Source organism: Mustelus asterias, chromosome 18 (assembly GCF_964213995.1).
Source record: "Mustelus asterias chromosome 18, sMusAst1.hap1.1, whole genome shotgun sequence".
In the NCBI taxonomy this organism is placed as follows: domain Eukaryota; kingdom Metazoa; phylum Chordata; class Chondrichthyes; order Carcharhiniformes; family Triakidae; genus Mustelus; species Mustelus asterias.
In genome coordinates, this window is record NC_135818.1 from 80,232,220 (window position 1) to 80,258,798 (window position 26,579).

General features: G+C 43.9%; 1 protein-coding gene across 1 annotated transcript in view; it reads right to left on the reverse strand.

Annotated features, from left to right (window-relative positions):
* Positions 1-611: 611 nt before the first annotated feature.
* Positions 612-26,579, reverse strand: part of alkbh1 (alkB homolog 1, histone H2A dioxygenase) — a 41,676-nt gene continuing 15,708 nt past the window's right edge. The window contains exons 2-6 of the mRNA XM_078234385.1: positions 16,409-16,517; positions 11,799-11,961; positions 6,737-6,827; positions 3,947-4,140; positions 612-2,093 (exon numbers count right to left, since the gene is read on the reverse strand). Coding sequence (XP_078090511.1) covers positions 1,652-2,093; positions 3,947-4,140; positions 6,737-6,827; positions 11,799-11,961; positions 16,409-16,517 — 999 coding nt within the window. The 3' untranslated portion in view covers positions 612-1,651. The remainder of the gene's footprint in view (positions 2,094-3,946; positions 4,141-6,736; positions 6,828-11,798; positions 11,962-16,408; positions 16,518-26,579) is intronic.

Below are 26,579 nucleotides of genomic sequence, written 5' to 3' on the forward strand. Positions count from 1 at the left end.
GTTCAGAGCGCTTGTGGACCACCAGAGCACAAAATGGAATCTGCCACAACCCTACAGTAGTAGCGTTGACCTTTGCAAGGCTGGCACTGCGTTCCTCAAAGCTGAATGCCGTTACTATGATCTCCTTAGTAAGAAGTCTCACAACAGCAGATTAAAGTCCAACAGGTTTATTCGGTACCACGAGCTTTCGGAGCGCTGCTCCTTCATCAGGTGAAGGCTCCTTCATCATATGATCTCCTTAGAATTAGAGTAATATAAGGTGGTTATGCATTTGACTGTGTCTTGTTCAATCCTTGGGAGACCTAAACACTAAATGAGCTGTTTTATGTGGGGTAAAATGAAAGCTAAATTTAGAGTTTAACAATTAATTAGATATTTTCAACTGGGGGAAAGTTACTGTCTCTTAGGTTTCAGAAAGGATGGTGGATGAAACACTAACTATTTTGGTCTCCGCTGTGTTTCTCTCTGTAGTCTACTTTTCCATATTTAGTAGATATTTTGTATGCTTGTGAGGAATTCTGGACTACAGTGGAGGGAATTTAGATACCAATTCATCAATTCAGACATGATGCTCAGCATTTAAAATATTTCAGGCAACAAAGAGACCAATATTCATGTATAAATACTTTTTATTATTCATATGGTATAAAACAAGAACTCCCACTAGGTTTGATTATCTTGTAGCAGCTGTTCATTATTTGCATATCACTTTATCAAAGTCTCCACCTGTTACAGTATATTTTCTCTTTGCAAGTAGAAGGTAGCTATTCCAGGCTTTCTCTATGCTACTGCACAGTTCCACAGATAAAGGCTGCCATGGTGAAATAGTATGCCAGACAGCCTGAATGTGACTGAAGTAAGAAATACGAATGCCAGTTTCAGGAACAGTACTCCAAAAGGGTAACACCTGGGGCAAAGAATATGGTGGCTTCACGTTCAGCCTAATTTATGCCATAAGTAAAGTTTATTTATTAGTCACAAGTCGGCTTATGTTCACACTGCAATGAAGTTACTGTGAAAATCCCCTAGTTGCCATAATCCGGCGCCTGTTCGGAGAGAATTTAGCAAGGCCAATTCACCTAACCTGCACATCTTTGGACTGTGGGAGGAAACCGGAGCACCCGGGAGGAAACCCACGCAGACACGGGGAGAATGTGCAAACTTCACACAGACAGCGACCCAGGCCAGGAATTGAACCCACCCCCAGGTCCCTGGCGCTGTGAGGCAGCAGCGCTAACCACTGTGCCAACGTGCCACCCAATACTTGTCAGCTTGACGAGACATTGCGTATCCAACACAGATTGTTTTCCATTCTCCTGCCTTCATCTCAATTTGTGAATACTTGAATCAACCCCAAAACATGGGTATCGATGGTGAGAGCCATTATAACTGGCACTGATGAGAAGATGTCTGAAAATGCCTGCTGATGAGGAGACCCACGAATATTGGCTTCGAGAGGGAGAATCAGCATTGACAGGGAGATCTATGAACACTGACGTTACAGGAGATCCTTTAGTATTTCCGAAGCAGCTTCCCCCAAGTACATAAGGAGCAGAAATCTGGCAATGCAAATATAGTGAGCTAATACATCTCTGCCTCTGAGAATCTGCCAGCCCACAAAACCAGCACCTTACCACTCCTCCAGTACAGGTTACGGAGACTCTGTTGCTGTTTCCAGTTTCTGTCGTTTATGTTCATGATCCTCTTCAGCGTCTTGGTGATAAGAGTACGGCTGGGAGTCTGCTATCTTTCCAGTTTCTGACGTGACGGGGAAACTCTGTCCAACTCCCACCACTTGGCGCACGGTCATGTTTATCCTGGAATTCTGTAGGTATTTCATACAGATTTCCCAGTCGCCTTCATCACTTTGTTGATAGCTTGTGTCAGCAGAGCAGCTGTCCCTGGCCGTCACGTCCTCTAGACAGCTGGGGATTGCCCTTCCTTCTAGATTGGGGACAATCCGGGGAACCGCGTGATAGAAAAGGCGACTCCTGCCTGACATGATTACGATGTCGCCGCTGTGAATAAACATTGGAAGCGGAGGGTCCTGCCTCTTCAGGCCTCCAAGTAAAAACACGGCTGATTGGCCAAAACTAGAGGAACGAGAGAGAAAAGGAAAACTTGAGATTAGCAATTTCAATTATCTTCAGCCTATCCATTTTCTTCCATCCCTTATTGAAGCAGTGGGATTTTAGAGGTACAGATTATCCTTTGGCACCTCACCCACAAAACCATTCTTCAGATATGATGCTTGACAGTGTCTATGGATGCTTCCATCATAATGACCCAGTAACTAGTTTTCATAGAACCCCCAAGTGCAGAAGGAAGCCACTCAGCCCATCGGATCTTTACCAACCAGGCCCTATACCCGTAACCCCACACATTTACCCTGCTAATCCCCCTGACATTAAGGTCAATTTAGCATGGCCAATCCACCTAATCCGCACATCTTTGGACTGTGGGAGGAAACTGGAGCACCCGCAGGAAACCTACGCAGACACGGGGAGAATGCAGACAGTGAACTGGGGCCAGAATTGAATCTGGGACCCTGGCGCTGTGAGGTAGCAGTGCTAACCACTGTGCCACCATGTCGCCCCAAAAAACTCCCTGGCTTGTCCGGGATTTGAACCTGGGACCTCTCAAATGCCAATGCTACCCTAAGCAAGAATCATACCCCGAGATCAACAAGCTAACCGCGCGTTGTCTGACACTGGGACGCAACCAGCTCAGCACAGACTTTGCCACGGGGAACTATACAGGCAGCAGAGCTTTGCACGATGCTTATGGAGGGTGGATGATGGGAGGGCAACCAAAAGAGCATTACAGTATTTGAGTCTGGAGATGACAGGACTATGAACGAAAGTTCAATGGCTGAGAGAATGAGACAGTGGCAGAAGGGGGCTCTGTTGCAAGGTGGAAGTAAAGTAGTATTTGTGATGAGAGAGGATACAGGATCTGAAATTCAGTGTTGCTTTGGTCCTTAGCTAATCATTCCAATTCAGCTCAAGACAATGATTGGGAGGGTGGGGATTGGAGCCAGTGACCAGTCATAGAATCCCCACAGTGCAGAAGGAGGCCATTCAGCCCTTCGAGTCTGCACCGACCACAATCCCATCCAAGCCCTATTCCCATAATTCCATGCATTTATAGTAGCTAGTCCCCCTGACACTAAGGGACAATTTTAGCATGGCCAATCCACCTAACCCGCACGTCTTTGGACTGTGGGAGGAAGCCCATGCAGACATGGGGAGAATGTGCAAACTCCACACAGATAGTGACCCAAATTGGGAATCGAACCCGGGTCCCTGCCGCTGTGAGACAGCAGTGCTAACCGTGGTGCCGTGCAGTAGCCACATCGTTTAAAATAAATCAAAATTACCTAATAGTTCACCTGACTGATTTCTAGTCACCAAGAAATATCAGAAATCTAATTATTGGGGTCTTGAGATAATAACATTTATATATCATAACTTTCCCACATTTATTACCCTATTACAATGAAAACTGACCTGAGATTTCTCAAGCTGCATTCAGGGTAGGAATAAGATTTTGACTTCATTAAGCAATTTGGTTTCTCACTCTGATGAATTTAAACACCTGGATCATTCTTTAGTCACATCTAATTCAACAGGAGAACCCCAGAGGCTGACGGTGCAAATGTTGGAGCAGTCAATTCAGTCATTTACCCAACTCTATTCTGAAAGTCATTTCTGAATCTGCTTGAACCACCCTTTCAGACAGTGCATTGCAGATTACAACTCATTATAAACAAACATCTTCACATTTCGCCTCTGGTTCCTTACCAATTACTTTAAATCAGCATCCTCTAATTACTGACCTTTTTGTCACTGGGAAACACGAGTGAACTGACACTGACTGTGACGATCGGTAAAGATATTCATTAATAGGAACAATTCTTTCCCCCCATTTTGTCCACTTTCTTTACCTGAATGATAAAAGGGGTTTGGAACAATCTATCTCGGATTCATCCACGTGAATACCCAGTGAAGAGTCAAAATGATAATAGTTCAGTATTCCAGCTTCTGCCTTAAACTGCTGGAAGCCACATGCTGCCGCCACTTGTTCAGACAGGTGAGCGAGGTCCGTGGGAAATGCTGTATAGTGATCGGGTGAATACTTCTGCAAATAAAAAGTACGAGCAAGCAGTCGGTCAGGTACACACAGAGCAAAGGCCATCTTAAAGACAGCAATGAGAGCAATGTCTGCTCACATAGATAAAAATCCTTAAAAGTGTCAGACTCAACAAATATATAAACTCACACAGGTTTCATGCCAGTTTGATTATTTCTCAGCTTGAATCTGGGCAATGTTTGAAAGTAATTTTTAATGACAGAGAAGGTATTCATTCATGGGTCATCTCTATGGATCAGTTGGCTCATCCTGCCTGTGCCTGCCGCTTGGCAGCATATCCAATTAATTCCTATTCCCTCTCTCTTTCCACCTGCTCTTGCAAACTTTCACTTCTCAATTGCATATCAACTCCCTTTTGAAAATTACTATTGAACTGGCATGGCATGATACTCCCACATTACACACGATTGGGAATTCCAGGATATCAGCTTAGTTTAATCAAGGAACGGCCATAGACATTCAAGCCAACATGATGTGCGATTTGTAGGTGACAGTGTTTCCACAAGATTGCTGACCTTTTCTTTCTTCTGGTTAGCTACTGTGGGGAGATGTTGAAGTAACCTCGATGATTTGCTGCAATGCATCGTGTAGCTAGTACACACATCAGACATTGCTGAAAAGTGCTTTCATCTGTGAAGTGCTGCACTTTTAAGTCCTGGTGTGGTTACGATCATCCAGACAGGCGGTGGGTATTCCATTACACACCTGACTCAAGCCTTATAACTGGTAGAGAGGCTTTGCATACCTCGCCTTTCTCCTGCACTTGTAACCACAACATCAATATGATTGATCCAGTTATGATTCAGGCGAGTGGAAACCAACAAGTCGGTGATGTTGGGGGAATTGGCTGGGATTATCTTTAGATGAAGGTGATCATTGCATAGCACATTTGGTACAAATATTACATTCCATTTGCCAGCCCATGCCTGGAATATGTCCAGATTTTATTTAGGTCAGATTGGGAAGTGGAGTGAATTTGAATATTGAATTCAATATGATTCTATACAACCATAGAATCCCTACAGTGTAGAAAGAGGCCATTCAGCCCATTGAGTCTGCACCGACTCTCCGAAAGAGCATCCCACCCAGACCCTCCCCTCCACCCTATCTCTATAACCCAGAATTTACCTTGGCTAATCCACCTAACCTGCACATCTTTAGACTGTGGGAGGAACCCAGAGCATCCGGAGGAAACCCATGCAGACAAGGGGGAAAATGTGCAAACTCCACGCAGACAGTCACCCAAGCCGGGAATTGAACCCGGGTGCCTTGCGCTTGTGCGAACCACTGTCCCACCATGCTGGCCCTTAGAGTTGAACACTTTTGTGGTAGTCATCAAATAACTCCATTCCAGACTCCAACTACTCGCTGTGTGAAAAAGTTTTTTCTCACATCACATTTGCTTCTTTTGCAAACCACTTTACATCTGTGTTCTCTTGTTCTTGATCCTTTATGAGCTAGAAGTTTCTCCTTATCCAGTCTCCTCATTATTTTGAACAGCTCTATCAAATCTCCTCTTAGTCTTCTTCTCTCCAAGGAGAACAGTCTCAACCGCTCCAATCTATCCCCATAATCCCTGAAGCCATTTTGTAAACCTGTTCTGCACTCTCTCTAATGCGTTCACATCCTCCCTTTAGTGTAGTGCCCAGAACTGTACACAATATTCCAGCTGAGGTCTAAGTAGTGTCTTTACAAGTTCAGCATAACCTCCTTGTTCTTATACTCTATGCCCCAGAAAACAATATGCTTTATTAACTGCTCTCTCCACCTCACCTGCTACCCTCAATGATCGAATGTATACACCCAGGTCCCTCTGCTCCTGCACCCCTTTAAGAATTTTACCTGTTATTTTATATTGTCGTTCCACTTCTTCCTATCAAAATACATCACCTCAGACATTGAACTTTATCTGCCACCTATCTGCCCATTATCAATGTCCTAACTCCCCCGTAACGCATATTCAGAATCTAGGTTCATAATGGGAAGAATGGTCACTAAGTTGAGTTACAGGAGGATACCAAGCATCAGTGCAGCACGGTGAACACATTGACAGAGAAAGAGAGAGTAAGCAAACAAAAAAATTCACTCATGCAAGTAATTCCCCACAGGATGAAATGGTTTCAGGAAAGCATTTGTCTTATAATCAAGGGTTATGGGGATAAGGCGGGGAAGTGGAGTTGAGGATTATTGTATCAGAACACGCATAATCTCATTGAATGGCGGGGCCGATTCGATGGGCCGAATGGCTTGTTTCCGTCTCTATGTCTTATGGTCACTAGTCCCTTCTTTCCTTCTGGAGTACATCTCTCACAAGCCACATGGGATAAAGTTTTGGATTTTCAGCTTCCTTGCAATCACTTAGCGTTGCGAGAGTGCTGATGGCTGCATTAGTTAGAGAGGTTACTGAACTTCCCTGACAAGCTACTGCAAATTGGCAGCAGGAAGCTAGGAGCGGGCTACCTACTCATCTTTCCGACAGGTGTAAGGTGTCAAACCACAGGCTGAAATCATGAAATGGAACCTGAAAAAGAAAGGAGTGCACATTTTTCCTGGAAATGTTTTCTGAGTTACAAAGCAAAATTACCTTAGTCTCCCAGTTGTAATGATATCCTAGGGTAACCCATCGCAACTTCTCCAGCAAGCTTTTAGCCTCTCGTTTACCAGGGGCTTTTAGCCTGGAAAATATAGGAAGTTCCATTAAAAAAATGCACTCACTTTTCACTCCCATTCCACGCTTGAATCTTTGGATTTTGGGGTTTGCTTTCCACTACTCGAAGAGTTGGCAGGTAACACATCCCTGCCAACTCCAACTGCCCCACTGCTAATTTACGCACTAATGAGTGTAGATTGGCATTAGGTGGGGCTTCTGCTCCTCACTTGGGAGGAACCATAGAACTCCTACAGTGCAGAAAGAGGCCATCCAGCCCATCGAGTCTGAATTGATTCGCCTTATCCCCATAATCACGTGCATTTACCATGGCTAATCCACTGGAAGTCCCGCCTTAGAGAGCTGCCATTCAAACTGATTGGCCGACGGCTCTTCAGTTCCTGCAGCAATAGTGCCGCAGTGACCGGAAGGAGAACTGCACCATGAGGCTCCAGGCCAAGCCCGGAAACCAGAGGAAAGAGGAGTGTCAGGAATGCCAGCGTGGGAAGGCCTGGGAGATTGTAAAGGGGGTGATCGTGGTTTCAGGGGCTGGAGGAAGGAAGGTGGGTCTAGGGGTCATCAGGCCTTAAGGGGGAGGAGGGGGTCAGTATCGCAAGTCGGAATGGGGCTTCTGATGGAGGTGCTCCAGATCTAACTTGGATTACTTTTGGGTTTCCCCCATGAAGCCTGGAAGTTGGGCAGGAAATGGCCATTAAGTGGCTTTTAATTGGCCAATTGGGGCAAGGGTGGACTTCCCATTCAAGGCCTTGCTCACCCAAGTGTAAGATTGCTGTGAGGCTGGGGTGGCTGTGAACCTGGGGGGAGAATCCCGACCTTGCAATTCATGTTGGGGGAGGGGCGAGCGGAAAATTCAGGCCCTAGATTGTACAACATAGTATCCAATGGTAATAGGGATGTCTGAGTGACCTCCAGAGTGTGGTCAATCCCGCCCTTTTGTGAGCCCCAAGACGAACTCACTCAGCTGGTAATACCTGGAAGAGGGTAATACCGTGCGCAGGGTTATGGGCGATGGCCAACTGATTCTACGGTGCTGAAGATGGAGGAGCTATTGTCGAAGACAACAATGGTTGAAGAATCCTCTCGGAAGAGAAGTTGTGTGCCCTTCAAAAACACAGGGGAAGATGGTGGGTATAGTAGTGGTGTCACTTGACTAATAATCTTGGAGGTCCAGGCTAATGCTCTGAGGATATGGATTCAAATCCCACCATGGCACTGGTGGAGTTTAAATTCAATTAATACAATGTGGAATTGTAAGATAGTTTCATGGCCACCATAATTATCATCAATTGTCTAAAAATCCATCTGGTTCACCAATGTCCTTTAAGGAAGGAAATCTGCCATTCTTATGTCGTCTGGACTTCATGTGACTCCAGACACACAGCAATGTTGTTGACTTTTAATTACACTCTGTAATGATCTATTAATCCATTTAACTCAGTTGCAATTAGAGATGGGCAACAAACACTGGCCTTGCCTACATCCCTTGAAGGAAACAGAACACTCAAGGAAGGCAAAGGGAAAGCACCTCATGTTCATTTTGCTCTTGTCAAATATGGTTAGTATAAACCATTCTTATCAAGACAACAGCGTAAATGGATTAGCACCACTTGTTTCCATACCTCACTTGGTATGTATGTTCACAAACTGAAGGTGGACCCGGACTGTCATCGTGCTACTGCACAACCCTCAAAAAGCTCTCAAATAAGCAAAAGAAAATAAAAACTGACACCAAAAGAATTGCTACTTGGAATGGTACCACATTCAATCAAGCAGGAAAAGCAGAAAAGGTCATTCAAATATATGCAGATCATCAATTAATATTCATGGTTTGTGTGAATTAAAGTGGATGGAAGTACCAACACAATGATGGAGTCATTATCTGCTTGGGTGGAGAGAAAAATCTCCAACCCAGGCACTTTTATCCAAGAGGCTCAGTGGCCCAAGGATACAGCTTGGGACTGCACATCACTGGAGTACATCCTGTCAATCTGTACCGGTCTTCAACCCTTTCCTCACTCATGAGATTTCATGGTTCAAGTCCATATAGTACAGCATCCAGTGTTTTGGGCAAGGCTGGACGAGAAACTCATCCAACCGGATAAAACAAGCGGGACATGATTGGCAGCTCTGGGACTCAAAGCACATACCGTTAAGAGCACAGGCTGCATGCTCCTATCAACTGGGCGTTTTGAAACTACACACTTTAGTTTTCAGGAATCATACATGATGGTACTGCTATTTCGCTGATGTGGCAGTAGGCGGCTGGAAGATTTTCATATTTGCAAAGCCTACGAATATTGCATTTGATTGAAAGAAGCAAAATCAGGAATTAAGAAATGAACTTTATCTCTATACAATTTGTAAATGCCATATTAAAACAAGGATTAAAAATGTATTGCTTTCAGGAAAAGAAAAAGAGAAACACACAAAGAGAAACAGGGAGAAGCAAAAACTGGTAGGAAGAAAGAAATGGAGAGACGCAAGAGACAGAAACAGCAGGAAATAAAGTGGAAAGATTTTCGATTCTGCCTTGCAAGATTTGGTAGCTTTCGAATTAAATTAACTATACTGAAATCCACAATACAACCATGACGTAATTCCTCTGTCATTTCTGATTGACAGAAAGAAGACAAAAACGGTCAGGGCCAAATTGTTTTGACAAGATTCTGTCTCCATAAGCACACAAGGGTGAGATTCGCTGTCCTTGAAATCCGCCTGCATACAGCTTTTGGCTGGTGAATGGACAAGGATTAGCTAATGTATTTTTCACATATGCAGTATGATTTTAACTATGTAAGCACAATTTAAATAGGTGATTCCAGTTCTCAACTTGGCTTCGGTGTGAGGCTGTATCTAGCAATCAAGTGGAAAATGGATGAATATGATCCAAAGCGGAGTCAGTGCTGATACACATTAGGTTCTTGACTTTCTGGCTGAGATTCAGAACTACTTTAGCCGCTAATGTTGGCCCAGATCTGATATTTTGGCTGCACTGTTTAGCTACTCTCAGCATCACGTTGCAGATATACCGAGCAGTTTTAAAAAGCATTTATAAACGGGTAGCCCATTCAGAAAAAAGAACATTCAATTCTTGCATTAGTCAGATCACTGTAGAATTATTATCAATGTGTTAATCAGCTATTTACTGTGTATTGCAGCACCTGGAACACACCCAGGACGCATTTCAACATTAGGATTGGTTTCTTTCTGCATCTCCCCAGCAAAGCAGTCAATCCAATGCTGGTGTAAGTAAGAACCAATGGAAGTTAAACTGGCACCAAATGTGTTACATAAAGTCTGTTTTTTAAAATAAAGTTCACTGTATTCATTAGGTCTGTGCCAATTTTATAAATATTGCACACAAGATATTGGATGGTATTGAAAACAAAGCTAGTAATGGGTCTGTTATGTTACATAACAAAGTGGCATAGCAGCCTGATTTATATATAATTTGGCTGCAATAAATCATAGAGACACAACCAGCAGTAAAAAATCTTTTCGAGCATCAGACTGGTGGAATGATTAAAGAAGGTCACCTATCAGCCCTTTTGACTACTAGTGGTGTTTGGTACAGGTGGGTGGGCAACCTTGTTCTCAAAACCAGCCTGCTTTATACATGCAGTTAGGGAAGGATCTTAATGCTGTTCTTTCTTCCAGTAGGATATTCAACGTCTAAATTTACTAGATTCTGTTCCTTCAGGGCCCTTGCGCTTTAGGGTTTTGCAGTATAATTAGGAGTGCCACGATGCTGCTAGTAATGGGAACCTGGAATGCTTATACAGCATGTAGCATAATAATTACATAAACTGTGCTGCACAGTATTCCAGTGTAAAATGCACAAGCTTCAAATCTAATAGGTGATCGTGGCTTTTATTAGCTGATGGAGCAGGAAATGAGAGAGGCAATAGGAGATGCAGCCTCCTTGTTACCTTTCTTCATAAACAAACCAAAAATATATTCTCATTGACCATCTTCAGTTGCTTCATTCACCTTCCCTCAAAATTGAGATTGGAAGAGATGTTCACTGATGATTACACTATATTCAATTCCATTCGCGGTTCCTCAGATAATGAAGCAGCCTGTGCCTAGACACAGCAAGACCTGGACAACATTCAAGTCTAGGCTGATAAGTAGCAAATAATATTCACACCACACAAGTGCCAGGAAATTACCATCTCAAACTAGAGTCTAATCACTTCCCCAAAATACTTAATTAAGTAGAAACTTCAATTGACAAGCCTTATAAATACCAGAGCATCCCAGTGGCTAGGTAATCTGCAGCTAGTGACTTAACCCATCTCCCAAAGTCTTTCCACCATGTACAGGGCCCAAGTCAGGAGCGTGATGGAATACCCTCCACTTGCCTGGATGAGTGCAGCTCCTTCAACACTCAAAAAAGCTCGGTACCATCCAGGACAAAGCAGTCCCACTTGATTGGCAGGGCACACCATCTATTAGTGGTGCACAATGGCAGCAGTGTGTACCATCTGCAAAATGCACTGCAGCAACTCACCAAGGCTTCAAACTCTTGACTTCTACCACCTACAAGGAGAAGGGCAGCACCGCCACCTCCAAGGCGCACATCCTCCCGACGTGGAAAATATCGCAGTTCCTTCCTCCTCAGTGGGTCAAAATCCTGGGACCTCCAATAAACAGCACTCTCAGAATATTGTCACCACATGCACGCACACGAACCATTGACTTTTCCAAAAATGCAACAATCTGCCACGTAGATTGAAGCACAACCAGAAAGTTGTAATGTCTGCACTACCGCTCTTTCAAGGCTTATAGAATTATAGCAACAGGATTCTGCATAGCTCTCGGAGATTTGGGATACTTGTTACAGATTGACTTGATGGGTTATAAACCCAGATCCTGTGATTGTTAAGCTGGGAATAAATACTGCAAATTAGGAGGGGGGGCGCTGGGAAATGAGGCTCATCAATTGCTAGGATAATTCCTGGTTTGTAGCAGTTACCTCAGCTGTTCTCTACTCTGCTCCCACAGGTCTGTGGTTTCATCTCGCGACATGTGCAGGTCCAAGTTGCAGACATTTGGTTTCCGAGGGTAGATTTTCAAACATTGCTTTGCCCAATATCGCTGCCATCCAGGAAGAAATGGGTCCGAAATGAACATGAACCCTATCAGAAAGGCAGTTAGATAAAATGGTCAGTCAAATAACTTGCATTAAAACAATTTAAAATGATACATGGCCAAGTCTCTGTAACTGGAATTCGACACCTTCTTCTCCACCACCACCTACTCATGGGAAGTAGTATAAAACTGGATGGAAAGGCAGGGTGTACCATGCATGCCTTTTGCCTAACTGTCTCCTTTCGCATTTCAGCAGCAACAGGTTAGATATTGGATGGCTCACCCGTCCTTGGGCCAATTAAAGCCATTCAAGGGCCTCTTCCCACCATGTTGGCATTTGACTAATGACTTGGGAGTATTCAAGCCACATGGCAAGATTAGCTGGTAAACTCCTCTCAGCAGCCTAGCTGTGGTTGGGAGTGTGTGTAATGAGAGGGACACAGTGAAAAGGACCCCAACCTCGCTTGAAGACTAATCGCTTGCCAGTATCTGCCTCACTGGTCCTGGTCAGGCCACCCCACTTGCCTGGCCTCCTCCATGATTAAAGTGCCAGCCCAGGCCACCACTCCTGCTGATCGTAAGATCTGGAGGGAACTACCATCTAAATTACACAGACCAGTCTATCTCGTAACATGTCATTCAGGGGTGGCCCGAATTTACAGTGCTCTGCCAATTTTCGTAATCTGATCAGAAATTTGGTGACAGATCCCCCAGTGGTTCGCCCTGCCACGTTAAAGCTGATTCGATGGAGTATTATGGAAGGTTTTGGGTCATCATAGCCTTTAACCAAGTCCATCAATTCATTAAAGATTTTGGAGTCAGAAGCACCCGAGTTGGTCAGACTTTTTATTACACTGAAGGTCGGAAACACGCACACTGTCAACTGGACCACTTTCTGCTTCTCGTCCCCCTTAATATGGTTGGCCCAAAAAGTGTAATGCATACGCTCTACGTATTGGGCCCAGTCTTCTATGCTGGCATTGTGGTTTACCAAACAGAGGCATTTTTCTTACCAGAGGATTAATTGGCTCAACAGTAAAGATGGTCCGGGCGAAGGAGGAAAAAAGAACTTTCTTGTCTTACTCCTCATTGCCAATGTAACAATCTTACCGAGGCCTGTCTTCTGTCACCATCACTCTTTATTTATAATGTGCTCAAAGTGTTGCTCAGTGGCTGCAGTGCCAGTCTGAGTGGAGCCAGCTTGTTTTAAACCCCCCGCTGCTCTTTCCCTACTGGGCGGGCCTCCACTTACCTAATAGCGGATTTTGTATTCTATGAGGCCCACGGGGAGATCTATTGACAATCCTGGCCATCATAACAGAAGCAAAAGTGATATGGAATAAACATTTTTGTGCAGCGGGTGGTTGATGTCTGGGATGCACTGTCAGCAAGTGTGGTGGAGGCAGGTTCAATTAAAGCATTCAAAAGGGAATTAGACTGTTATCTGAAAAGGAAGGATATGCAGGGTTACGAGGAGAAGGTCAAAGAACCACACTAAGGGAACTGTTCATTTTGGACCTGGTGCAGACATGAAGGGTCGATTGGCCTCCTTCTATACTGTGACAATTCTGTGTTTCTTTTTATAAAATTCAAAACGCTATTGACTCTTTTTAATGGTTTTATCTACCCACGTGCTACTGTACAGGTTGACATTCACACTCCTCTCCTGGATTCTCATCCTCTTGTATTCTTACAATAGAAATCCGTCACATTTGTCAGAGTGTTCAGTGGAATCTTTCAAGGTCCTAAAGTGTAAGAACCTACTTATTGTTTCCAGAAAACTGGTGTACTCTTTCAGAAACAAGAGGCTCTTGATTTAACGTTTATAAAGCAAAATATTTGGAAAAATACACAAAGTATCAGCAGAGTGAGGAAAGCACAAACATAACTGCTAATGTGCTTTAGCAAATCCATGTGTTCCCCAACCGGAAACCATATATGAACGGGGATATTCACTGCTTGAAGTCCAGGTCTGAGGCGTTCAAGTCAGGCGACACTGACCTGTACAAGAAAGCCAGATATGATCTAAGGAGATCCATCAAAGATGCCAAAAGACAATACCGGACCAAGTTAGAGTCCCAGGCTAGCCACACTGACCCCCGCCGACTATGGCAAGGTCCGCAAGACATAACAGGCTATGAGATGAAGGCATGTAAAATTGCCGGCTCCAACGCACCCCTCTCTGATGAGCTCAATGCATTCTAAGTCCACTTTGAGCAAGAGGTCAGCGAGAGCATGCCCTCCACCCTGGAACTATCTGTGGTCACCATTGCAGATGTCAGAGCAGCTTTCTCGAAGGTCAACCCACAGAAAGCGACTGGCCCGGATGGGGTACCCGGACGAGCACTCAGATCCTTCGCGGATCAGTTGGCGGGGGTATTCACAAACATCTTCAACCTCTCTTTACAACAATCTGAGGCCCTATCTGCTTCAAGAAGATGACCATCATCCTGGTACCTAAGAAAAACCAAGCGGCGTGCCTTAATGACTATCGGCCGGTGGCTCTGACATCCATCTTTATGAAGTGCTTCGAAAGGCTAGTCATAGCACAAATTAATTCCAGCCTCCCGGACTATCTGGATCCACTACAATTTGCCTACCGCCGCAACAGGTCCACAGCAGACGCCATCTCCCTGGACCTGCACTCAACCCAGGAACACCTAAATAACAAGGACACCTCTGTCAGACTCCATTTATCGTCTAAAGCTCAGCCTTCAACACTATTATTCCCACGAAACTCATCTCCAAACTTCGTGGCCTGGGCCTCGGCACCTCCCTCGGTGACTGTATCCTGAACTTCCTAACTCACAGACCACAATCAGTAAGGACAGGCAACAACACCTCCTCCACGATCATCCTCAACACCGGTGCTCCACAGGGCTGTCTTCTCAGCCCCCTACTATGCTCCTTATACACCTATGACTGTGTGGCCAAATTCCCCACCAATTCGATTTTCAGATTTGCTGACGACACCATTGTAGTGGGTCAGATCTCAAACTATGATGAGACAGACTACAGGAATGAGATAGAGAATCTGGTGAACTGGTGTGGCAACAATAATCTCTCTCTCAATGTTAACAAAACGAAAGAGATTGTCATCGACTTCAGGAAGCGTAAAGGAGAACATGCCCCTGTCTACATCAACGGGGATGAAGTAGAAAGGGTCGAGAGCTTCAAGTTTTTGGGTGTCCAGATTACCAACAACCTGTCCTGCTCCCCCCATGCCAACACTATAGTTAAGAAAGCCCACCAACGTCTCTACTTTCTCAGAAGACTAAGGAAATTTGGCATGTCAGCTATGACTCTCACCAACATTTACAGGTGCACCATAGAAAGCATTCTTTCTGGTTGTATCACAGCTTGGTATGGCTCCTGCTCTGTCCAAGACCGCAAAGAACAACAAAAGGTCGTAAATGTAGCCCAATCCATCACGCAAACCAGCCTCCCATCCATTGACTCTGTCTACACTTCCCACTGCCTCGACAAAGCAGCCAGCATAATTAAGGACCCCACGCATCCCGGACATTCTCCCTTCTACTTTCTTCTTTTGGGAAAAAGATACAAAAGTCTGAGGTCACGTACCAACCGACTCAAGAACAGCTTCTTCCCTGCTGCTGTCAGACTTTTGAATGGACCTACCTTGCATTAAGTTGATCTTTCTCTACACCCTCGCTATGACTGTAACACTACATTCTGCACTCTCTTGTTTCCTTCTTCATGAATGGTATGTTTTGTCTGTACAGCACGCAAGAAACAATACTTTTCACTGTATGTTAATACATGTGACACTAATAAATCAAATCAAGACTGAAATAAATATTCCCCACCATTCCCTTCTTGGATAATACAGTACAGAGCCTTTCACTATCAATTAATCTAGACTTCAGAAAGGGAGAGAGGAAAGAAGAGAGAGATGGGGTAGAGAGACTGCGAATGCCCCAGATAGGATTGTGACATCTATCAATGGCACGGTTAGCTCAGCCATCTGGAAAAGTACAAGTAAAAGGTCGATTGGAGCAATATACTGAGATAAACTGAGAGTCGAAGAAAGGGTTGACCAAAGATATCAGAACACCATTCCCTAAAGCAGATACAGAAAATTCCACTTAATCTATTGCCACATCAATTTAACTGATTATGATTTTTCCTACTTGCACACAGCCCAGTCATCTGGACAGTGCTTGCTGTCCCAAGAGCAATGTTGCCTGACTCTCGTCATCTTCATTCAAAAGCCCTGGGCAGTCTTGTACATTCTCCAGCTTTCAAAGAGCCAGCACAGGCACGATGGGCTGAATAGTCTCCTTCTGTGCTGTGTGGTTCTATTCATGTTTATTCTGAAACTGCAGAGTGAGGGTTTTGCACTATCAGATTCGGATGCTGCGAGATATAGGGCGGTCAGGCTGACCATTAGAAGTCACGTATAGAAATTCCATTCACATTTCATTAGCAATGATTGATTACTGTGATACGCTCGGGGTGGATGATGTACAGTACCTGGATAGCCATCTAAACTATATGCTTTCCATTTGCATACTGGCTGCAGTCCAGCTTTACAGGCTTCCTGGTCACTGATGGAGGTTACATTAAGTGGTGCGATCAATACCTGCAAGGGAAAGAAAAGGTGACACAATAAGCTGGCAGATCATTGGAATTATTAAAGTGATTATTGAATATTGTATTCCCTTGAGTATAGGAGTGATCAAATGGAGGTGTTCAAGTTGAACAAAGGACTTGATAAGGTAGATAGAAACTATTTCCTCTGGTGGAGGATTCCAGAATATGGAGCATCAACTTAAAATTAGAACTAGCTTGTTCAGGGATGAAATCAGGAAGTACTTCTTGGCACAGATGATAGGGGAACTCTGGAACCCCGCTGAAGCTAAATCAATCAGCCAGGACATAACTGAATAGGCTTGAGGGGCTGAATAATTTACTGCTGGTCTATCTTCTTCAAGCATAGGATCACTCAGGGTACACCATGAAGCAACAGGCTATCCACACCAATCAGTCCACACTGGCATTTATGCTCCACTCCAGCCTCCTCCTGCAACTCTAACAGCATAATCTGATATCCTGGCTCCCTCAGTTGCTCATCTAACCTGCCTTTACATGCATCTATACCTTTTTCTTCAACAACTCCATGCAGTAGTGAGTTACACATTTCCACATCTCTCGAGGCAAAAAAGTTTTTTCTGAGTTCCCTATTTCATTCTAAGCGACTATCTTATGCTGCAGGCTTCTCGGCTTGCTCTCCCCTGCAAGTGGAAACATTCTCTCCGAGTTAACTCTTTCAAAATCTTTCATACTAGATCATCCCTCAGCCTTTCCTTTTCAAGAGAAAGTATGCTCATTCTGTCCTGATAGATAAACACATTGCCCAGGTGCTCAGTGGGCACTCCCAGTCTGGCACTGCCCAAGGGGCACCCCCCCTTGCCCTCGGCCTCCCCGGGGGGCCTCAGGTTCCACTAGCAAGGCCAAGTCGACCGTTCCCCGTTCATGAGGAGCATGTCTATTCCTCGCCGGCGGGAACATGGGGAGGGGGGAAGGGGGGTGGGTGGAGAACCGGCGCCAATCGCGCTAATCGCTTTATGCCCCACTTTACGACCACATCGTGCCCGAAAGCAGGCGCAATGCGATGGTGAAATCACCCCCAAGGTTTTTTTCATGGGATGTGGGTATCATTGGCAAGGCCAGCATTTATTGCCCATCCCTAACTGCCCTTGAGAAGGTGGTGGTGAACTGCCTTCTTGAACCACTGCAATCCATGTGGTGTAGGTACATCCTCAGTACGGGCAGCACAGTGGCACAGTGGTTAGCACTACTGCCTCACAGTGCCATGGATCTGGGTTCAATTCCCAGCTTGGGCCACTGTCTGTGTGAAGTCTACACGTTCTCCCCATGTCTGCGTGGGTTTCCTCCGAGTGCTCCGATTTCCACCCACAGTCTAAAAGACATGTTGGTTAGGTGCTAAATTCTCCCTCAGTGTAACTGAGTAGGCACCGGAGTGTGGCGACTAGGGGATTTTCACAGTAATTTCGTTGCCATGTTAATGTAAGATGACTTGTGACACTAATAAATAAACTTAAACTTAAATGGCAAAGGAGCCATCAAGAGTTCTTCACTTTTTCTTTTACCAACTGCCTAATTCAAAATTGTGCTAATTCATGAAGTTAATATGTAGTTTTATCCAGTCAATATTATCTCTCCTACTTCTACATCACTAATTCCATCGGATGGATTTACCATCTGACACCAAAAAGGTCAAATATATTTCCTGCTAATATCGATTCTTTTTTCATGCTATTTTGAGAAATTCTACATGTTGACAGCAATAGAGCAGAATTTAACTTGTGGTGTAAAAATTAGAGTGTTGATAAATGGTGGAAGGTTTCACTCTGCACCCAGCGGTGATGTCTCAATCAATGAGTGCAGGCTACCTGAGCCACCAAACAGCACAATGTTGAAGGCAGATCAGTAACAGATCCTACACTGTGGCCCTTCTGCTGTCAGATCCAATTTGGCAGCTGCAAGAACAACATGACATCAAGGAACAAGAGTCAATATTCAGTAACATCCAACATTGCTGCAGCAGGAATTGGGGATCATATTTCTCCTCTGTTCCCAAACACTAAAAATATTGAAATCATTCGACTCCAAAGTCCCTGGATTTTAAAAAAAACCTCTGCATTGCTATAAAAACACACCACTGTGTGATGAGTGAGAATGGTACTGCATTCACACTGTCTCTTTAATGTTTTTATAAACTGCTAACTCAAGAGGTGACAGATCATTTGAGGCTTTGCACGACATGGGTGCAGGATACGCAAGGGTGAATGGGTCAACAGCTATAGCATCGCCAGTGAAAGAGAGGATAGGAAGTAGATATTGCAATGATAAAAGTATTGGTTTTTGTACAAAATGCAATCCTGCCACCTCCAAGATAACTGAAACCTAGAAGCAATTATTCGTCATTCAAGTGTCAAACACAGAGATACATACAATTCCTTCTTTTTTTAGGGCACTCAAGTTTCCCACAGATGTTGGCCAAATTCTCTGCAGTGGGCAATTCAATCTCAAAGGCCAAACTAGTGGTAGTAGAATGTGTGTGGTCATGAAATCAAATACAGGAAATGGTGAATCCTCTGTCAGGATCAATCTAATCACTTATTGGCAAACAATTGAAGAGCCTCGATGCCAGTGGGATTTAGTGCACCACAAGAAATATTCGACTTTTTAAAACAGGCACAAGCTGTGTCTGAAATAGAGGAGGATTTTCACGCACCATCCTGCTTTGATGCAACAGTATTGAGCAACCAAATGATTGAAGAACAGAAATAGACTGTCTTCACCCTAGGTGGCTCAAAGTAGTCTGAACAAGTCTGTTAGAACTGATGGACTGTATTTTCACACCAGTGCTGAATTAAATTAACCATATACAAAGGCTCAGGATGCACATGACTTTTCTACATGGTTCATGCTATGCTTTCAGTATATATCAGTATACTCTTATATTGAAACTGTTTGACGCTGTCTTCTATCTAATCTTAATATTCTAAATTGGGGCAAGGCCAATTTTGATGGTATCAGGCAGGAACTTTCAAAAGTTAATTGAGAGAGTCTGTGGGAAGGAAAAGGGACGTCTGGTAAGTGGCACGCTTTCAAAAGTGCGTTAACCAGGGTTCAAGGTAAACACATTCCTCTTAGAGTGAAGGGCAAGGCTGGCAGAAGTCGGGAACCCTGGATGACTCGGGATATTGAGGCCCTGGTCAAGAAGAAGAAAGAGGCACATAACGTGCATAGGCAGCTGGGATCAAGTGATTCTCTTGAAGAGTATAGAGGGTGTAGGAGTAGAGTTAAGAGAGAAATCAGGAGGGCAAAAAGGGGACACGAAATTGTTTTGGCAGATAAGGCAAAGGAGAATCCAAAGAGGTGCTACAAATACATAAAGGGCAAAAGAGTAACAAGGGACAGAGTAGGGCCTCTTAAGGATCAACAAGGTCATCTATGTGCGGATCCACAAGAGATGGGTGAGATCCTAAATGAATATTTCTCATCAGTATTTACTGTTGAGAAAAGCATGGATGTTAGGGAACTTGGGGAAATAAATATTGATGTCTTGAGGAGTGTACATATTACAGAGAAGGAGGTGCTGGAAGTCTTAAAGTGCATCAAGGTAGATAAATCTGCGGGACCTGATGAGGTATATCCCAGGACGTTGTGGGAGGCTAGGGAGGAAATTGCGGGTCCCCTAGCCGAGATATTTGAATCATCGATAGTCACGGGTGAGGTGCCTGAAGATTGGAGAGTGGCAAATGTTGTGCCTTTGTTTAAAAAGTGCTGTAGGGAAAAGCCTGGGAACTACAGGCCACTGAGCCTCACATCTGTGGTGGGTAAATTGTTGGAAGGTATTTTGAGAGACAGGATCTACAGGCATTTAGAGATGCAAGGACTGATTAGGGACAGTCAGCATGGCTTTATGAGTGGAAAATCATGTCTCACAAATTTAATTGAGTTTTTTGAAGGGGTAACCAAGAAGGTAGATGAGGGCAGTGCAGTGATGTTATCTACATGGACTTTAGCAAGGCCTTTGACAAGGTACCGCATGGTAGGTTGTTGCATAAAGTTAAATCTCACGGGATCCAGGTTGAGGTATCTAAATGGATACAAAATTGGCTTCTTGATAGAAGTCAGAGGGTGGTTGTAGAGAGTTGTTTTTCAAACTGGAGGCCTGTGACCAGCGGTGTGCCTCAGGGATCAGTGCTGGGCCCACTGTTATTTGTCATTTATATTAATGATTTGGATGAGAATATAGGGGGCATGGTTAGTAAGTTTGCAGATGACACCAAGATTGGTGGCATAGTGGACAGTGAAGAAAGTTATCTCCAATTGCAACGGGATCTTGATCAATTTGGCCAGTGGGCTGATGAATGGCAGATGGAGTTTAATTTAGACAAATGCGAGGTGATGCATTTTGATAGATTGAACCAGGGCAGGACTTACTCAGTTAATGGTAGGGCGCTGGGGAGAGTTACAGAACAAAGAGATCTAGGGGTACATGTTCATAGCTCCTTGAAAGTGGAGTCACAGGTGGACAGAGTGGTGAAGAAGGCATTCGGCATGCTTGGTTTCATCGGTCAGAACATTGAATACAGGAGTTGGGACATCTTGTTGAAGTTGTACAAGACATTGGTAAGGCCACACTTGGAATACCGTGTGCAGTTCTGGTCACCCTATTATAGAAAGGATATTATTAAACTATAAAGAGTGCAGAAAAGATTTACTTGGATGCTACCGGGACTGGATAGTTTGAGTTATAACGAGAGGCTGGATAGACTGGGACTTTTTTCTCTGGAACATAGGAGGCTGAGGGGTGACCTTATAGAGGTCTATAAAATAATGAGGGACATAGACAAGGTAGATAGTCAATATCTTTTCCCAAAGGTAGGGGAGTCTAAAGCTAGAGGGCATAGGTTTAAGGTGAGAGGGGAGAGATACAAAAGTGTCCAGAGGGGCAATTTTTCCACACAGAGGGTGGAGAGTGTCTGGAACAAGCTGCCAGAGGTAGTAGTAGTAGAGACGGGTACAATTTTATCTTTAAAAAAGCATTTAGATAGTTACATGGGTACGATGGGTACAGAGAGATATGGGCCAAATGCGGGCAATTGGGATTAGTTTCGGGTTTTTTTTTAAAAAAAAGGGCGGCATGGACAAGTTGGGCCGAAGGGCCTGTTTCCATGCTGTAAACCTCTATGACTCTATGTTACTGCCTTAGACATCTCTGTAGCTTTTAACAGGGTCTGGCATCACACACTTCTAAGCAAGTTACCATCACATCAATTGTATGTTTATGGCTAGCCCATCGCCCTCTGTGCTGTAGTAGATGGCTTAACCATGATATTTTGCCCATTACCCATGGCTTCTACAAGGCTCTACTGTCCATTCTACTCTTTCTATATATTAAAATAAACTTCATAGCACTCGACGAGTCCGATCTCCTCTTAAGGACACCAATCTAAATTCGGAAAATTCTTTCAGGTTGCACACCCAATACTCATTTCCATTGTATTGCACTGGCTGAATTACTACACCTTGATCTCCTCCACGACTTTCAATGAGGCTGTGTAAACACTGTTTCTTTCAATTACTGAAATTGAACTTTATATATCTACCATTCCCATTAATAGTGACCATCTCTTAACTTTGACAGTTTTGCCTTTAGACTTTCTTTATCTGCTGAACATTTTGGTCTCTTTATTTCCTTTGATTTGAAATTAAACACCTAATTCTTCCCTGCTGAAGTTGCTTCCGATAGGCTGACCTTCCAATCACTTCTTTTCTGAACAACTCTTCACAGTTTAGGACAGGGAGAGCAAGTGAGAGAGAGGTGGGTAAAGTGAGCGGGTGCGAGATTGACTCAGTCATCCTCCGTCATATTTTATGGATGCCCCTGGAGGGGAGATTTTGTCCATCCCATCGATTTCAGTAAGGAAATAATACGCTGATAGATACAAATAAATGAATTTACCAAGAGGATAATTAGGAGGGATGACTTTTTAAAAATCTGTACATGGGATGTGGGTATCGCTGGCAGGACAGCATGTATTGTTCATCCCTGAGGGCATTGCTGTGGATTTGGAGTAACATGCAGACCAGACTAGGTAAGGACAACATATTTTCTTCCCTAAAAGACACTAATGAACCAGATGGGTTTTTTTTACAACAATTGACAATGGTTTCATGGCTATCATTCGACTTTTAATTCCAGATTTTCTGCTATGGTGAGATTTGAACCCAGGTCCTCAGAAAATGTAGAATAATTTTCGGAATCAGTTCTATCTGCACATTGTAATATATGTATACCAATGTAAAGTTGGTGTGTGTTATAGTTGTAGTTGTTTGTTTAGCATTTGAAGTTACCCTGGATTCCTGGATCGTTAGTCTAGTGACCATACCACTGCCTCCACTGTGCGCATGTGAATAATGACTGAGATGGGGGGGAAAAAGATACTAAAAAATATGACACTTAATATTATTCACGCAAAAGAAACACTGTATCTATTACTTTCTGTGCAAATTCCTGATCCAGGAAACAATCTTATTAATTGTTAAATGCAAGGGTAACGGTACTGTAAGGTTTACTATCAGTGCACGGGAAAAAGTATTCTTAGAGAAACAATCTTATAGATGCTTTGTCCTTTTTAAAGCTTAGACCATCTAGACAGTCAACTGGCTAAGAAACCAATTATACTGAGCATCCCTACAGGGACTGCAGTATGTGCCAACTGAAAGAAGCAATGAAGGAATATTACAGCCTCAGTAAAATGCTAGTGTACATTATTCAAGGCAATCATAACCTTGCAAAAGCACAGTTTAAAATTACATTAGGCTGCAACTGTGTTCAACTCCAGGCTGAGTGTAATTATGCTAGAGTATATAAAAATGATAATTTACAGTGGCTCAAGGAGATTGGAACGGAATAGTCACAACTGGAACTTCTCCTACAAATTCAAATAATTACAAACAATGATTAACCTTAAACACTTTTGGTTTATATGAGTGTGGATGGGTTTAAAAATCAGAAGAACTGGTGCAGTGGAGATGCTCAGCCAAGGAATCACACCAATCAATGTTCCCTCTGGCTGTGCTGGTATGCAGCAAACCTAAAGTTCCTGTGCAGGTCTCACCAAGTTGGCCCCTTGAAGTTAGTGTGTGTGCACAGCGACACAAAAATAAATTCAGGGGGCCGCGCACTTAAACAAATTAGTCTTGCAATCCAAAGAAAAATTCTAGAATATGTTATCGCTAATATGACCATTAGCCCATGATGTTGTAGTATTTGCTATGATACTCATGTTTAGCTCAATCTGCCATAACGCTGCTGCAGAACTACTTCAATTAAAAAAAATTGAATGTTTACTCTTTTTTGTAACTACCCAAATGAGTACAGGGATAATGGATGCGAATTAAAACCAAATAATCTCCTAAAGAAGGTCATTTTATTTTAATAGGCATTGCTCTAGAGATATGATAGATTGTTATTTTGAAATAGTTTAATAAAAAAATATTGGCAGGCATGATGCATTAGAACATTCTTTCAACCCAAGAGAGGGTTAAAATAAAGACTCAGGGATGACCCATCTAGTATCATTTAGCTTTAAGATTTCTGCTTACATGAGTGTGCACAAGGAACTTAGCTTCTGCTATATGCCAGTGCATAACTTAAAATTGCCCAGAATTGACTATTTTATTTAGAGAGCTTCTGTGTCATGTAAAAATACTTTATTGTGGAAAACAAAAGGGAGGGTCAAGAACCAAAGGACGCATTGCCAACATTTAAAAAAAAGTGAAGTTGTGAATTGCTGACAACAAACTTAGAATTTGAAAGCATGAGGATCGAAAAAACTTTGGAGGCTCATTGCGAGAGGGAATTGTGAGATGGCAGGTTTTATCTTGTATATTGCTTGATGTGGGTGAGTGTACTCGTACAGGCCTTTGTGTATATTAATTGCCACATACTTCTGGAATATTGGACCCAATCTTTTATATTTGCATCGTAGGCCTTCATGTTTAGCAAAAAGAGGCATTTTTCTTACGGGAGGATTACTTGTCTTGATAATGAAGGTTGTCCAGAGGGAAGAAAAAAAAACCCGTTTTATTCTTCGTTGTCAATGTAATAATCTCACTGAGCTTAGTCTTCCGTCACCAGCACCCTTTACTTACATCGTGAATAAAGCTCCACTTTTATTCTACAGTTGAACGCGTGGCTAAAGGACTGGTGCAAGAGGGAGGGTTTTAAATTCATAGATAACTGGGAAATCTTCAAGTCAGGATGGCAACTGTACAGAAAGGATGGGTTACACCTTAACTGGAAGGGAGCAAATATCCTGGCTGGGAGTTTTGCTAGAGTGTTTCGGCAGGATTTAAACTAGTGTGGCAGGGGGGTGGGGAACAAAACAGGAGGTCAGTAAATACTGAGGCTGGGGTCGAGCTGGGGGCCAGGGCAAGGCTAGCTAAGAAGAGGAGCACTCTGGAGGAGGAGGACCTGACTGGGCCTGGAGGTCTGGAGTGCATCTGCTTCAATGCGAGGAGTGTAACGGGTAAAACAGACGAACTTAGGGCCTTAATGCTTGTGCGGAATTTGGATGTGGTTGCGGTGACGGAAACTTGGTTAAAAGGACAGGACTGGCAGCTGAATATTCCGGGGTATAAGTGTTTTAGGCGAGACAGAGGAGGGGCTAAAAAAGGTGGGGGAGTAGCGATATTAGTTAAGGAGCATATTACCGCGGTGCAGAGGGTAGACAACTTAGAGGGGTCATGTACTGAGTCGCTGTGGGTGGAACTCAGAAACAGGAAGGGTGCAGTCACTATGCTGGGGGTGTACTACAGACCACCCAACAGCCCACGGGAAGTGGAGGAAAGGATATGTCAGGAGATTCTGGATAGGTGCAGAAAACATAGGGTTGTTGTAGTGGGGGACTTTAATTTCCCTGGCACCGACTGGAAAGTGCTTAGAGCTGGGGGGCCGGACGGGGAGGAATTTGTAAAATGCGTACTGGAAGGTTATTTGGAACAGTATGTAGATAGCCTGACTAGAGAGGGGGCTATACTGGACCTAGTTCTGGGAAATGAGCCCGGCCAGGTCGTCAAAGTTTCGGTAGGGGAACATGTGGCAAATAGTGACCACAACTCTGTTAACTTTAGGATAGTAATGGACAAGGATGAGTGCTGTCCTACGGGCAGGATGCTAAATTGGGGGAAGGCTGACTATAGCCGGATTAGGCAGGAATTGGTGGATGTTGATTGGGAGAGGATGTTCGAGGGTAAGTCCGCGTCTGGCATGTGGGAGTCTTTTAAAGAACTATTGATAAGGCTGCAGGATAGGCATGTGCCTGTAAAAAGGAAAGATAGGAAAGGTAGGATTCGAGAGCCGTGGATAACCAGGGAAATTGAGGATCTGATTAAAATGAAAAGGGAGGCGTACGTTAAGTCCAGGCAACTAAAAACAGATGGAGCTCTGGAGGAATACAGAGAGAGTAGGAAAGATCTCAAACGGGGAGTTAGAAGGGCAAAAAGAGGTCACGAGATGTTCTTGGCAGGCAGGATTAAGGAGAATCCTAAGGCATTCTATTCATACGTTAGGAACAAAAGAGTTGTCAGGGAGAAAATCGGACCTCTCAGGGACAAAGGAGGGGAATTATGCTTAGAACCCAAGGGAATAGGGGAGATCCTAAATGAATACTTTGCATCGGTATTCACGAAGGAGAGGGGCGTGTTAACCGGGAGTGTCTCGGAGGGAGGTGTTGACCCGTTAGAGAAAATCTCCATTACAAGAGAGGAAGTGTTAGGTTTTTTAGGGAACATTAAAACTGACAAAGCCCCAGGGCCTGATGGCATCTATCCTCGACTGCTCAGGGAGACGAGAGGTGAAATTGCTGGGCCTCTGACGGAAATCTTTGTTGCTTCTTTGGACACGGGTGAGGTCCCTGAGGATTGGAGGATAGCGAATGTGGTCCCGTTGTTTAAGAAGGGTAGCAGGGATAACCCAGGAAATTATAGGCCGGTGAGCTTGACGTCCGTGGTAGGGAAGTTGTTGGAGAAGATTCTTAGAGACAGGATGTATGTGCATTTAGAACGGAACAATCTCATTAGTGACAGACAGCATGGT